This window comes from Melanotaenia boesemani, chromosome 11, assembly GCF_017639745.1.
Source record: "Melanotaenia boesemani isolate fMelBoe1 chromosome 11, fMelBoe1.pri, whole genome shotgun sequence".
Lineage (NCBI taxonomy): Eukaryota > Metazoa > Chordata > Actinopteri > Atheriniformes > Melanotaeniidae > Melanotaenia > Melanotaenia boesemani.
This window is the reverse complement of record NC_055692.1, coordinates 27106743-27120269: the sequence shown is the minus strand read 5'-3', so window position 1 is coordinate 27120269 and position 13527 is coordinate 27106743. Positions and strand designations below refer to the sequence as shown.

Here is a 13527-nt window from a genome sequence, read left to right as displayed (position 1 = left end):
GTTTTTTTGTCTGATTAGTTTTAGGAGTCCACAACATGTCTGTTTGCCCATTCTTGTTTCCTAGCGTGAGCGACCAGCTGACAGGAAACGCAAGCACTTTCACCGGAAAGGAGGAACGATTTTTATTGTCGCCTGAGAGCTGCTGTAATGGCGGTGTCTCGACGCTCTTCGCAGCAGCAGCAACAACAGACAACATTACAATCTCCACCAAGAAACGGCTCTCTTTCGGGCGCTCCTCCGACCTCTCCGTCTATGGCTTTGCTGGCCCCGGCAGTAGCACCACCTGAAAATGAGAGGGAATGTAGCGGAGGGATTGAGATGGCCCTGGCCTCCCCGGACATACCAGCCCCGGTCCTAGCGAGCAGTGCGAGCTCCACCACGACAACCTCTGGCGGGGGCAGCAGCGTCTCCAGCCCCGGCTCCAGCGCCACCAGTCCGACTGACGGTAGCAGTGGCGTTGGCGGAGCGTTTAGGGAATTATTTGAGGCCTGTAGAAACGGGGATGTGTCTAGAGTAAAGAGACTTGTAGATTCGGTTAATGTAAACGCCAAAGACATGGCTGGTCGAAAATCAACTCCGCTTCATTTCGCTGCGGGTAAGAAATAGCTAAGCTAACAGAACCCCAGCTTCAGGCTCCAATAGCCGAGAAACCCCAGGCGGCTAGCTAGAGGATTATTTTTTGTTTTTGTTTACATGATTACTATTGAGCTGTTGTCATGAGTATTTCTAAGTAACGGTGAATGCAGACGCAGTTTTTCATAGTATGTGTCAACAGCCTGCTTAGACTAAGCTATTTTGACGCTCTTCATTTTATTTACCAACAGTCAGCATGTTTTAATCCCCTCTAAAACGTCCTTAAATTGATCTTATTGACGTTAGTTGCATATTCCCTTACAAAATTGACTGCAAGTCTGTAATTTTACATTCAATCTAATATTCTCACACCTGCCATTAGCGCATTTTCTTCTTGTCAAAATAGATTTATTTATAAACTACTTTTTAAACAATGTCATTTCTTATAAAAATGTGAATGTAACAATTTATTCGATTTTACATATTGTTTGGGTACCTTCTACATTCATGGTAAAGGACTGTAAATGTACCGTTTCTTCTTTATTAAGGTTTCGGTAGAAAAGATGTGGTGGAGCACCTCTTACAGACTGGAGCCAATGTTCACGCCAGGGATGATGGAGGTCTCATCCCGTTGCACAATGCCTGCTCCTTTGGACATGCAGAAGTTGTCAGCCTCCTCCTGTGTCAAGGGGCAGATCCAAATGCCAGAGATAACTGGAACTACACCCCATTACATGAAGCTGCCATCAAGGGAAAGATTGATGTGTGCATCGGTAAGGAACTCAAGTGCTTATGTTTAACTACGTCCTATTTGGGAATACTGTCATAATTTCTTCCAGTGTAGCTTTAGACATGTTTAAAAGATATGAGGATATTGAGACGATATGAATTAAATTTAGTCATAGTACAGTTTTCTTGTATCATTGTCAATTCTCTGCTTGCTACAGATGTTTTTTGCTTTGCATGTTCAATAATCCTGGCACAGAATGGGAGCATGAATGAAATCAGGACATAAATTGTTTGTTTTTTCATCTCCTTCCTTTATCTCTACTATTCTTATACAGTTTTACTCCAGCACGGAGCTGATCCAAACATCCGCAACACTGATGGCAAATCTGCTCTGGATCTAGCTGACCCTTCAGCCAAGGCTGTTCTTACAGGTCAGTCCTTTGAAGTTTGAGTGTCTTTGCCCCATGAAACAAAATTCAATTATCATCCTCATTTATCATGTACAGATTGCAATGATGTAATTCTTTCCCATCCAGATTTTAACATGTTACCAGCTGGTTTTTTTTATGTGTGCTTCTTATGAAGAGGAGGATCATAATGTGCTGAAATGACATTGACCTCCATAACCCTTGTTGGCAGCAAGGTATCACTGCTGCTTTGAACAATGGCCCATGGAAATAAAATTTACAAAATGGAACTCCAATTTATGAATACTTGGGAAGTTAATGGTTGAATAACATTTTCTATAAAACTGGATAGAAAGTGTTGGAGGGAATTGTGTGTGTCACCATTAAAACTATGTTTGTACTATGATCTTGATATTATGCCAGCCTGCTACATTTTTGTCCCACAGAGATGTTATATTTGTGCAAAACTATATGCACAGTAAATTCGTACTAAAAAACAGTCTTAGTTGTTGTGTTGCTCCACTATTGGAGTAGTTTGTGTCAGGTGGTAGTGAAGCTACTGTGCAGGCTGCAATGTAGGTTGCACAGTTATAACACACTTAAATGTCAGCTTCTGCACCAATCTGACATTTAATCTTAAATTCACACTATGTGGTAGGAACAAAGAGTGAACTGGGATTGGGACTCAGACTTTAAAAGTCTGCATTTTTATGGCCTATGATCAGTGAGTACAGAAGTAAATTATGCTCCGGTTTGCAAATAATTAGTATTAAACATCACCTGCATCATCCAGGACAAGTGGATATGATGTCCCAGCTCTAATCTAACTTTTGATTTTTGTTTTGCACAGGCGAATACAAGAAAGATGAACTTCTTGAAGCAGCAAGGTGAGTGTATCAGTGGAGGTAGAACAATGTGTTTGGATACAGTGAAAGACAGATTGTCTGATAGGACCACAAACGTGTAAGTGGCAGGAATCATACTGATGGGAATTCTTCCGGTACATTTAATGATGCATGAAATGCATTATGAATGCTCGGAGAATAAGTTCTCAGTTGTTTACAGTTGTGTTATTATAATTTTTGGTGAAAGTTTGTGGAAAGACCTTTGGATTATAGAATGCTGATTTTTCTTTTTTTGTTTGGTTTTTTTTTTTTGTGTTTTTTTTTCTCCCATCAGATATATTTATTTACACCAGTTCTTCCAACCTTGTCTTTACAGGAGTGGAAATGAAGAAAAGCTGATGGCCCTGCTGACCCCATTAAATGTCAACTGTCATGCCAGTGATGGCCGCAAGGTAAATGACCAGCAGTGCCACAGTATATTAGCAACTCTCAGACTCACATTTTCCATAATGTTTTGTCCGGGATGGGAAATGGTCATTGTCTGTTTCTAAAAGATCTTATCAAAAATGACTTTCGGAGTCAGGCAGGGAGTGAATACACCCTGCAAGTCTGGATTAGTTTGTATCCTGAGGGTGCAAAGAGGATTTATCCCATTAAATTTGTGTGAGGGAGTATTAACAAACACCTCATTACTTGGACAACTCACTGTGTGCCACAGACTGCGCATGTTGTAGATTGACTTTCCTATGAAATGCATGTGTATCAGGCCATTTTTGAAATCCATCCAATTGTTTTTATTAGATCATCTTGACTTTTAACAACCTTTTTAATGTTCCACAGTGTTTGCTTATTTTCAGCTATTTTTCCTCTTTATTTTAATTTCAGTAATTAAAACTGTAGTTTGGTCAACTGAAATGGTTAGAATATTTTTATTTGCCGTTAAGCTTAATCATTTTCCTGCATCTTTGGATCTAAGGGGTCTTGTGGACTCTTCTTTCCGTTGAAAACTTTTCAATACTGGAACAAAACCATTTGTGATCTTGAAATCTGTTTAGGTAAACACATGTTTGTTCAGATAGTACAACAAAGCTTTATTTAAGCTCTGTTTAGATTATCTTACTGTATTTATAGCATTAGTTTTTAGATGTATTTTTATGTGCTTGTGGTTGAGTGATCAAGAAAAATCAGGGAACCAGGATGCACTTCTATAGAGCATGCCCGGCTTTCTGATTCAAGTTACTAGCACTCTTGATGGAACAAGCTCCCTAAAAATTCTCCCTAACGAACATATTGGCACTCAGATCTGTCAGTCTCATGCTTTGTTGATTTGTTAGCTTCTTGCTGTACATCTTTTAATGATATAAGCCAGAGTAGTTTGGTTTATTTAACCTTCATTAATTTAACCTGACCGAGAAGTCTCATTCACCCTCAAGTTATTTACCCTCCTTGGGCCTTGTTACATTTAACATGCAGCCACTCTTTGACAGATCAGTAATTTTCTAACTGCGTTTTGTGTTTTATTGACTTGAAGGGAAAGGGAAACTGCTGTGAAAAGATATTGTCATTTTGTAATTTGTGTTTCGTTTTGTTTTCCGTGTGACTCTGGCAACATTTGTCGATCAGTCAACCTCACAAAAAATGCTGGTAAGTTGACCTTGATAACGGCCACTTGATTGATGCACTGTTGTGATTTTTTTAAATATTATTATTATTATTATTTTAAACTTCTTTTTAATCCATCATTTTTATTTGACCAATAAGCTGGCTGTCACTTGTTAATTGCACATCATGGACCTGGGTGTACGGGCCACTCATGTCTCCTACCCTGATGCTCCTCTGGTGTGTGTGTATGTGTGTGACTGTGTGCATAAGCAGCATGTGTGTAAGTAAGTGAGTTGAGTTGTTGTCATGGTGACGACTCATCTTTTTGGATTTGGAGAGGAGCTCTAAATGTCCACTGCCTGCTTTCTTCAGCGTCTGTCTTCTCTCCTCTGCATACTCACCCACACGTCTCCAACTTTCAGTCACATGCTCAGTCAATCACCATCTGATTGGGCTTAAATTGATTTCCCTTTTTTTTTTCTATCTCTCCAATGATGATCATTCGTGCATGCCTCAAGGCTTGCCCTTCTCCATTTTGTCAAGCAAATCCTAAATTTGTCTGTGCAATTTGCCTTTTTTCTTTTTTTTACATTCCTTTTTGGATCAGTTGGTATGCAGTTATGAATGCACTTCATTTAACCCATCATTAAAATGCTATGCTACCCCTCATGGTAATAACCTTATTGCTTGTGTCATCTCACACTGAATGATGCCTCTACAATTAAGCCATGTCATCAATTGGCCTTCACCACTGTGACTTGAAATATTGCTTTGGCTTCGTGGGTTTTGCATTATCACTGCATGTAAATGGAAATTTATCTCCCTCGTTTGATGTAAGCTTGATGATTGCGAGACTTTTGCATTAAGAACATTTGTCATTAAAGTCAGATTTGCAGCTTTGCTTATAATAATGTTGATTTTTCTTGGCTGAAATGAAGCCATTTGATTTGATCTCCTTGTGGCTTGCAGATCTGCTTTGTCAAACACTGATCCTGCTTTTTGCAGCTTGATTGCATCGTATTACGGTTGGGATTCAATTACATTAAAGTGTTTAAAAGCAGAATCAAGTGTTTCAAACAAAATTTTGTTCAAATGCAACCATGAAGAGCTTGGTCCTTTAAAATTAAACTAAAAAGCAAGTGGCAGGTAGAGGTGAATTAAGCAGGTGTTGTATCCCAGCCGTAATTTAAACCCAACCAAGATTTAATACTATTAAGGGCACTACTCGTTTCCTTCTTGCTCACAGTATAAAAATATTTTTAAATTTGAGGCCTTGAAGTACATTTTATTTCTATGATTTTCTGAGATTAAAGTTGAGTTAAGGTTAGTAATGAGGATGAAGTTGCTTGTTGTCACTCACTCGGGTCAGAAATGTACAGCAACAGAATTTTGTTGTTGGATTTGCTCACAAACTCAATTAAACTTGTATCATCATATCCGCCATTCATCTGCAACTCACCAAGCATAGCCTGCAGTAGCACATTGCTTTCGGCCCTAATCAGCCGCTTGCCCCTGTGGCCATGGAAAGCAGCACACACTCAACCTACCAGTGATCTGTGTGTGCTAGCAAGCTGTCTTCTCTTGCAGTCGACGCCCCTCCACCTGGCCGCCGGCTACAACCGGGTCCGCATTGTTCAGCTCCTCCTCCAGCATGGTGCTGATGTGCACGCCAAGGACAAAGGGTGAGTAATTCTTTGAGGAAAAGAAAAACTCTGAAGATCTTTATTTGTCCAGCAGTATTTATGACACTGATGTTTTGTCCCGCAGGGGCCTGGTTCCTCTTCACAATGCCTGCTCATATGGTCACTTTGAAGTTACTGAGCTTCTGCTTAAAGTAAGTCCCTTAGATATGTCAGATCTTTATCAGAACTGACAGAAATAAGTAGCTATTGATGTATAATGAAAGTGCAGTTAATTTCTGACAAGAGTAGCATAACTCCTGCATTTTAAGTTAACCATTAAATAATAAGAATTTATCAGTGGCTTAAGTTAAAAGTTGCAAATATACCTCACAGTGTTGGATATGTGTTGAAGTTATTCTTAGAGAAAACTAAAAATCTGTTGGAAATCTATTGTAGTTGCTTTTATTCATGTTTGAAGCATCTTTGTAGTTATAATATACAGCTATACGATCAATATACAATGTAAAGCTGTTAGTTTTTAAGCAAAATGCAGTGTATAAATAGATATGGTTAAGAGTTAGCCAGGCATTACTTTTGAAAACTAGTTAGTGATTAGTTAGGCAATTCACTATAATGAAAGCTGAAAACATGTCAAGCTGACAGGTGAGATGTGATAAGTGTTCCCTGTACATATTCTATGGTCTGACTGGCTGCACGCTTTGCAGCATGGAGCCTGTGTCAATGCCATGGATTTGTGGCAATTCACTCCTCTCCACGAGGCTGCATCCAAGAACAGAGTGGAAGTTTGTTCCCTGTTACTGGGCCATGGAGCTGATCCCACCCTACTAAACTGTCACAGCAAGAGCGCGGTGGACATGGCCCCCACTCCAGAGCTTAAAGAAAGACTCACCTGTGAGTTCTCACTCAGTCACAGTTGACCTGTGTACACACATGATGATGACTGGAGAAAGACTTTTTACTCATACATGCAGATTAAATACTAGGTTCAGTGTATCAGCTGTTTGCTTAGTTGGAATAAGACTCTGAAGAAGAAGAAGAAGTTAAAACATATTTAGTGAGAATGCACAAACACGTCTTTTAACATCATTTAATCTATTAAAAATAGACTAATTGAACCTGCATTACTTTCTTTCTTTTCCATGTAGATGAGTTTAAAGGTCACTCGCTGCTGCAGGCGGCCCGTGAAGCCGACATGGCCAAAGTGAAAAAGACACTGGCCATGGAGATCATTGGCTTCAAACACCCTCAAACCAACGAGACAGCTCTGGTCAGAACAAGTCCTTTCCTTTCCCTAGATCTGGGGCTGAAGTCCACTTTCATAGTTTAGGGCGGCATAGAAATTAAAAGAATACAGTGCTAACAGAGCTGCCCAAACTTTCAGTAGTATTTTTTTTTTAGTATTACTAATGATGAGTTATTGAAATTATGTTGGTTGCTGGTTTATCAGATTGGTAGATCTTTGCAGTTCCAGCACACTAATGTAATAATGTGTATTTCAGCACTGTGCTGTGGCGTCCCCCCACCCGAAGCGAAAGCAAGTGACTGAGTTGTTGCTGCGTAAAGGTGCCAACATTAACGAGAAGAACAAAGAGTAAGTCAACAACATTGTTTACAGTTTTTTAAATTGGGTTATTTGTGTGACAGTAGTGTTGTTTTACAAATGAATGCATCAATTTCTATAAATCAGTTTGTTGCTTAGGGGGAAATAAAGCAAAGACAGTTCTGACCTTTAACTATCTATCTGTGATGTCTTTTAGCTTCATGACTCCCCTGCATGTTGCTGCTGAGAGAGCCCACAATGACATCCTGGAGGTGCTTCAGAAACATGGAGCAAAGGTTTATTATATTTCTTCGTTGCCAGATATCAAAATAGAAATGTTGTCTGAGGTTGGTAAAACATGTCCTAAAAATGGACTTCCACCCTCTTCTCTTCTGCCTCCAGGTGAATGCTGCAGACACACTCGGGCAGACGGCTCTTCACAGAGCTGCGCTGGCCGGTCACATCCAGACCTGCAAGCTGCTGTTGAGCTATGGAGCTGACCCCTCCATCGTGTCTCTGCAGGGATTCACTGCTGCTCAGATGGGTAATGAGGCTGTACAACAGATCCTAAATGGTAATCCTCTCCTGTCTTTTTTTAAAATTGTTTGTCTTTAAATTTGAATTTTAAAGTTTTAGAATGCAGAGAGATTTATATGTTATTGTCAAAGAGAAGCAGTGTTATATTTTTTTCATATATTTTATTTTGTCATGAATTTCCTCCATTTCCTAGAAAATGTCCCCACGCGCAATTCTGATGTGGACTACAGATTCCTGGAAGCTGCCAAAGCCGGGGATCTGGACACAGTGCAGGTAAATTCACTGTTCCTCATGTGGAAAAACACACTGCCATCACAAACATGTTATTGTGATAAACAATTTAGTTGTTTATCTCTGGTTTCTTGAAAAGAAAAATTGCAGCATTGACATGTTTCACATGGCCTCTTGCAGCACACCACTCAGATAACTTACTATTTACTTTATTGACTATGTATGGCAGCAACTTTGCACCCCCCAGAATGTAAACTGCCGGGACTTGGAAGGCCGCCACTCCACTCCTCTCCACTTTGCAGCTGGCTACAACCGAGTGGCAGTTGTGGAGTACCTTCTTCACCATGGAGCTGATGTTCATGCCAAAGACAAGGGGTGAGTTTTGGGTTTTATTTATTTTTTTTTTTCTTTATAAATTTTATCCTTAAACAATTTGATTCCTGCTTCTAGTGTGGAGATTTTCACTTGTGTTTTTCCTTCTTCAGTGGTCTGGTTCCCCTCCACAATGCATGCTCTTATGGTCACTATGAAGTGGCTGAACTGCTGGTCAGACATGGCGCTTCAGTCAACGTGGCAGACCTTTGGAAGTTCACCCCACTTCATGAGGCTGCAGCCAAAGGAAAATATGAGATCTGCAAACTCCTTCTTAAAGTGAGGAACCGGGCATCTGTGTTATTTCTGTTGTGCAGTGTCTTAATTATGGTTATCATGGTGAAGGCTAAATTTAACATGGTTGGCCTATGAGGCTGTGTTATATACCAAAAGTGTTTGTAAAATGATCTGAACTCTTTGCAGCATGGAGCAGACCCCACCAAGAAGAACCGGGATGGCAACATTCCTCTGGACATGGTCAAAGATGGAGACACAGACATACAGGACCTGCTGCGGGGTGATGCCGCCCTGCTAGATGCTGCTAAGAAAGGCTGCCTGGCCCGAGTGCAGAAGCTTTGTTCCCCAGAGAACATCAACTGCAGAGACGCTCAGGGCCGCAACTCCACACCTCTTCACCTGGCAGGTATAAGCAGCTCTGTTGTTCATTACTCTGTTTTGAATATCAATACAACCACATGGTCCTAAAATGACTTTTACAGAGGACACGGACATGCTGGTCTCTGACACTTTTTACATTTTCTTCTTCTTATTCCTGTTTGTTCTCCATAGCTGGTTATAACAACCTGGAGGTGGCAGAGTATCTGCTGGAGCATGGGGCTGATGTCAATGCCCAGGACAAAGGGGGGCTTATACCTCTTCATAATGCAGCTTCTTATGGGGTCAGTCTCAGGAATATAAACACACACTCATGATGTATGAAATACAGATTCTGGGATGTTTGATCTACCAATTCAAAAGCTTGAACTTACCAGAAAAAAAGATCTACATGTAACACATAAACTAAAATCAATCACTTGCCTTGATGGCTTTTCCTGAAATCGCAATAAATTATTTATTGCAGTTTGTTCTTTGCTGCTTCTCTTTTTCACAGCATGTGGACATTGCAGCCCTATTGATCAAGTACAACACATGTGTGAATGCTACAGACAAATGGGCTTTCACACCTCTCCATGAGGCAGCCCAGAAAGGTCGCACACAACTCTGCGCTCTGCTGCTGGCTCACGGAGCTGACCCCACCATGAAGAACCAGGAAGGACAGACTGCTCTGGACCTGGCCACGGTAACGGCTCCTTTCAGATATATTTTGTACTCTAGCATGACTATTGCTTCATTGAAGTTGCAGATTGGGTACTCCATTGAAAACATTAGAAGTTAAAAGGGAATATTTAGTAGAGAAATGTTCCCGAACTGAAAAGGGGCTTTTTTTCAAATAGTTCTCTTGGCTGTCACTGCAGGCTGATGATATCCGAGCCTTACTGATGGACGCCATGCCACCAGATGCCTTGCCCAGCTGCTTCAAGCCTCAAGCCACAGTGGTCAGCGCTTCAGTCATCTCGCCTGCCTCTACACCATCCTGTCTTTCAGCTGCCAGCAGCATAGACAACCTGGCCGGGCCCCTCACTGAGCTGGCTGCAGCTGCTTCCGCAGCTGGGACCTCTGGGGTAGCAGATGGAGCTACTGGCACTGACCGCAAGGAAGGGGAAAGTAAGTTTGTTACACTCACATAAAAATGTGGTCAACTCAGACAAGTATGGGATTTGTGGTCAAATGGTTACTGAAACCTAATGTGCTGGGGGTTTTTTTCACAGTGGCAGTGCTGGACATGAACATAAGTCAGTTCATGAAGAGCCTTGGCCTGGAGCACCTAAGGGACATATTTGAGAGGGAGCAGGTCAGTTACAGACTTGGTCATAGACTTACCCACCTTCTTAAAACAAAGCAAAGTTAACAAGTAATGGACCTGTCTAAACTCATGGCTGATTGTTTACGGTGGTGTTCATTTCTCCGCTTTTTGTGGTTATTTTTTCCAGATCACACTGGACGTGCTGGCCGACATGGGCCACGAGGAACTGAAGGAGATCGGGATTAATGCATATGGCCACCGACACAAACTTATCAAGGGTGTTGAGAGGCTGCTGGGTGGCCAGCAAGGTGAAGTATCCTGGCTCTGAGTGCTTGGCTTTGTTCTACATAAATCAGATATCTTATAAACCTAAATATATGGGCTTTTCTAAATTATTTACCTTAATTTTCAGGTGCCAACCCATACCTGACGTTCCACTGTGCCAACCAGGGCACCATCCTGATAGACCTCGCTACTGATGACAAAGAGTATCAGTCTGTAGAAGAGGAGGTATTGATTATCTAAATCACCTATAAACATGTTGAAAGAACGATGTCTGTGTTCAGTGATTTACATAGAGCAAAGACAGAAATTTAGACAAAATAATTTAAAATAATTGCAAAATTGCTACAAGTGTAGCTTTGTATAAGCTGCTTTACAAACGTGATAAAGCAGCATTAGCTTTAACAACCAGTTGTGTTATCATTTGTCTCATAATGTTCTCTTTGTTGTGTCATTCAGATGCAGAGCACCATCAGGGAGCACAGAGATGGAGGCAACGCTGGTGGCGTCTTCAGCAGATACAACATCATTAAGGTAAAATACCTTTATTGTTTCTTGTAATAGATATGAATGAAAATAAGTACAGCTTTTGAGCTTGACGTATAAAAGTTTGTTTTTCTAAGCAATCATTACTCCCTGTATCCTGCCTCTTGTCACAATGTGCCACACAGATCCAGAAGGTGGTAAATAAAAAGCTGAGGGAACGTTACACCCATCGGCAGAAGGAGATTGCAGATGAGAACCACAACCATCACAACGAGCGGATGTTGTTTCACGGTAACCATCCACAGTCACACCATCTCTTTGCTAGATCTGGCATCTCTTTGTAATAGTGTAGTTTTTTGTGTTTTGATTTAGTGTAAAACCTTCTCCTGCTGTTGCAATTTTCCTCAGGTTCTCCTTTTATTAATGCCATCATCCACAAAGGCTTTGATGAGCGTCATGCCTACATAGGAGGAATGTTTGGAGCGGGGATCTACTTTGCAGAGAACTCCTCAAAGAGCAATCAATACGTTTATGGCATCGGTGGAGGCACGGGATGTCCAACGCACAAAGACAGGTCTTGCTACTTGTGTCACAGGTAACTTAGACTTTACATAAACCAAATTGCTCGCGAATAGTTTGTTTGCATACATTTCTGATTGCAAGAGCTTTACATGCAGTGCGGACACTTCAGTCTGACTTCCTCTCCTCTGATCGTGCAGGCAAATGTTGTTCTGCCGAGTGACTTTAGGGAAGTCCTTCTTGCAGTTCAGTGCCATGAAGATGGCTCATGCCCCTCCAGGACATCATTCAGTAATCGGTCGGCCCAGCGTCAATGGTTTAGCCTATGCTGAGTATGTCATCTACAGAGGAGAGCAGGTAAACTGAGACATCAGGGCAGTTTCCTTCCCTAAATCCTGTTTAAGCTATGATACTGCTGTGTAATACTACCTCATGTCTTGCTGTTTTCTCTTAGGCCTACCCAGAGTACCTCATCACCTATCAGATCCTTAAACCAGAGAGTGCAGCCCAGTCAGCTGCAGCAGCGGAGCAGAAGTCGTAGTTACTTCACTCTGTGCACACTCACATGAGGACTTGATGCTTGTTATTTTCTCCTTTGTATTGCAAATGTCTGAACACATTTTTCATTACCAAACACATTTCCGGTCTCCTGCCAAGTAGAGCCCATGGTGACCAGTGCTTCATGAGCAGATATGCTGTACAATACTCTCTTCATGGTGATATTTAGTTTTTTGCATCGGCTGCATGTTAGTACAGAAGCATGTAAAGCCCAATAGCGTGCGTGGGTTAGTACTTTGAGTATTGTTACCCTTCACCCCCCACCCCCTCCTTTTACCAATCAGGAGGATGCTTGTTGAGCCTTTGAAGTATCAGCATTAATAGTTTGCCACTCTTTGTTGCCTCATGCCTTGCCACTGTGGAGAGTCACAAACACCTTCTCCCTCATTACCAACCTCCAGATGCCCACACCCAGTCTTACCATGACAACCTGAAACCTGTGAACTACTACAACCTTTATAGACTGAGTTTTATCCTCTATAGACTGGTCTGTGGTGACTGTGATTTTTTTTTTTTGTTTTTTTTTGTTTTTTTTTTTTGGCTTAACCATAACACTACCAGACAGATAACAGTATGTGGTTACTGTGCTGTAAAACTTATTCTGCTAACTTTTATCACATGAACTCTACATACAGTGAACTGTTACATTTCTTAGTGGTTTTATTTGGGCTGCAGACTGAAAGGATGGGTTTTTGTATAAATCACAAAATTATAGACCAGTTTAACAATGTTACAATATTGATTTGCATGAGAAGATATGTTCTTAAGGGAGCAATGTAAGGCATCATAATTTCACATGATGAAACTATTGTATATTAAAAGCATTACATACGACTGTGCTCCTTACAGTAGAGTGGGTAGATGTTGAAATGTGCTTGTGATGCCTTACAAGTGAATAACTGATTCAATGAGCTCATCAAGGCACCTTTTCTGTCACCTTGGTCTTGCAGACATTCATGCATATGGATTTGCACTTTTACATAAAAACCTATTTAAGTTATTTTGAATTCAAATTGAAAATTTGCAAGGGAAAAATATTTGTACAGGTTGTGTAAATTGTTGTGTATAACTGTTGCTGTTTAACAGTATCTTCAATTTAAAATGTAAATGACATCTGATTTTTCTTTCATGCCTTCTTGATTTTTTTTTTAATAAATGTCCCATTAACGTCTCTTTGTTTTGTCAGAAATCTTTTATTCTTGCCATACAGGCACAGTATTTGATAATATTTTAGCAAGATTTAAAATAATGTTATACTAGATCAAGCCAAATGGGTGATGTTTTGGTAATTTACAAAAAACAGAAAAGGGTGCAGAAAAGAGAAAGTTCTATGAATTTG

At 40.8% G+C, this 13527-nt stretch overlaps 1 protein-coding gene across 2 annotated transcripts; it reads left to right on the top strand.

The window, feature by feature from the left end:
* Positions 1–122: 122 nt before the first annotated feature.
* Positions 123–13359, top strand: LOC121648932 (poly [ADP-ribose] polymerase tankyrase-1-like). 2 transcript variants are annotated; one of them, XM_041999427.1, is made up of 28 exons: positions 123–595; positions 1122–1346; positions 1638–1733; positions 2560–2596; positions 2931–3006; positions 4178–4198; positions 5744–5838; positions 5924–5990; positions 6504–6690; positions 6945–7066; positions 7299–7390; positions 7557–7635; positions 7742–7913; positions 8070–8149; positions 8337–8482; positions 8593–8758; positions 8903–9122; positions 9269–9378; positions 9591–9779; positions 9955–10204; positions 10309–10391; positions 10531–10651; positions 10756–10853; positions 11085–11159; positions 11297–11402; positions 11520–11706; positions 11831–11987; positions 12085–13359. In XM_041999427.1, exons 1-28 carry the CDS (start codon positions 148–150, stop codon positions 12169–12171), a joined length of 3792 nt encoding a protein of 1263 aa, XP_041855361.1. In that variant the 5' UTR covers positions 123–147; the 3' UTR covers positions 12172–13359. The 2 variants fall into 2 exon arrangements, with proteins under 2 accessions (XP_041855361.1, XP_041855362.1); XM_041999428.1 differs by lacking the exon at positions 4178–4198.
* Positions 13360–13527: the final 168 nt, after the last annotated feature.

What these genes read in the sequence shown, in the direction of transcription:
- LOC121648932 (XM_041999427.1), top strand. Translation starts at nt 148, where the DNA reads ATGGCGGTGTCTCGACGCTCTTCGCAGCAGCAGCAACAACAGACAACA. An exon ending in AGCCAAGGCTGTTCTTACAG is followed by an intron (nt 1,734 to 2,559) that starts GTCAGTCCTTTG and finishes TGTTTTGCACAG; the next exon opens with GCGAATACAAGAAAGATGAA. An exon ending in AAACCAACGAGACAGCTCTG is followed by an intron (nt 7,067 to 7,298) that starts GTCAGAACAAGT and finishes TGTGTATTTCAG; the next exon opens with CACTGTGCTGTGGCGTCCCC.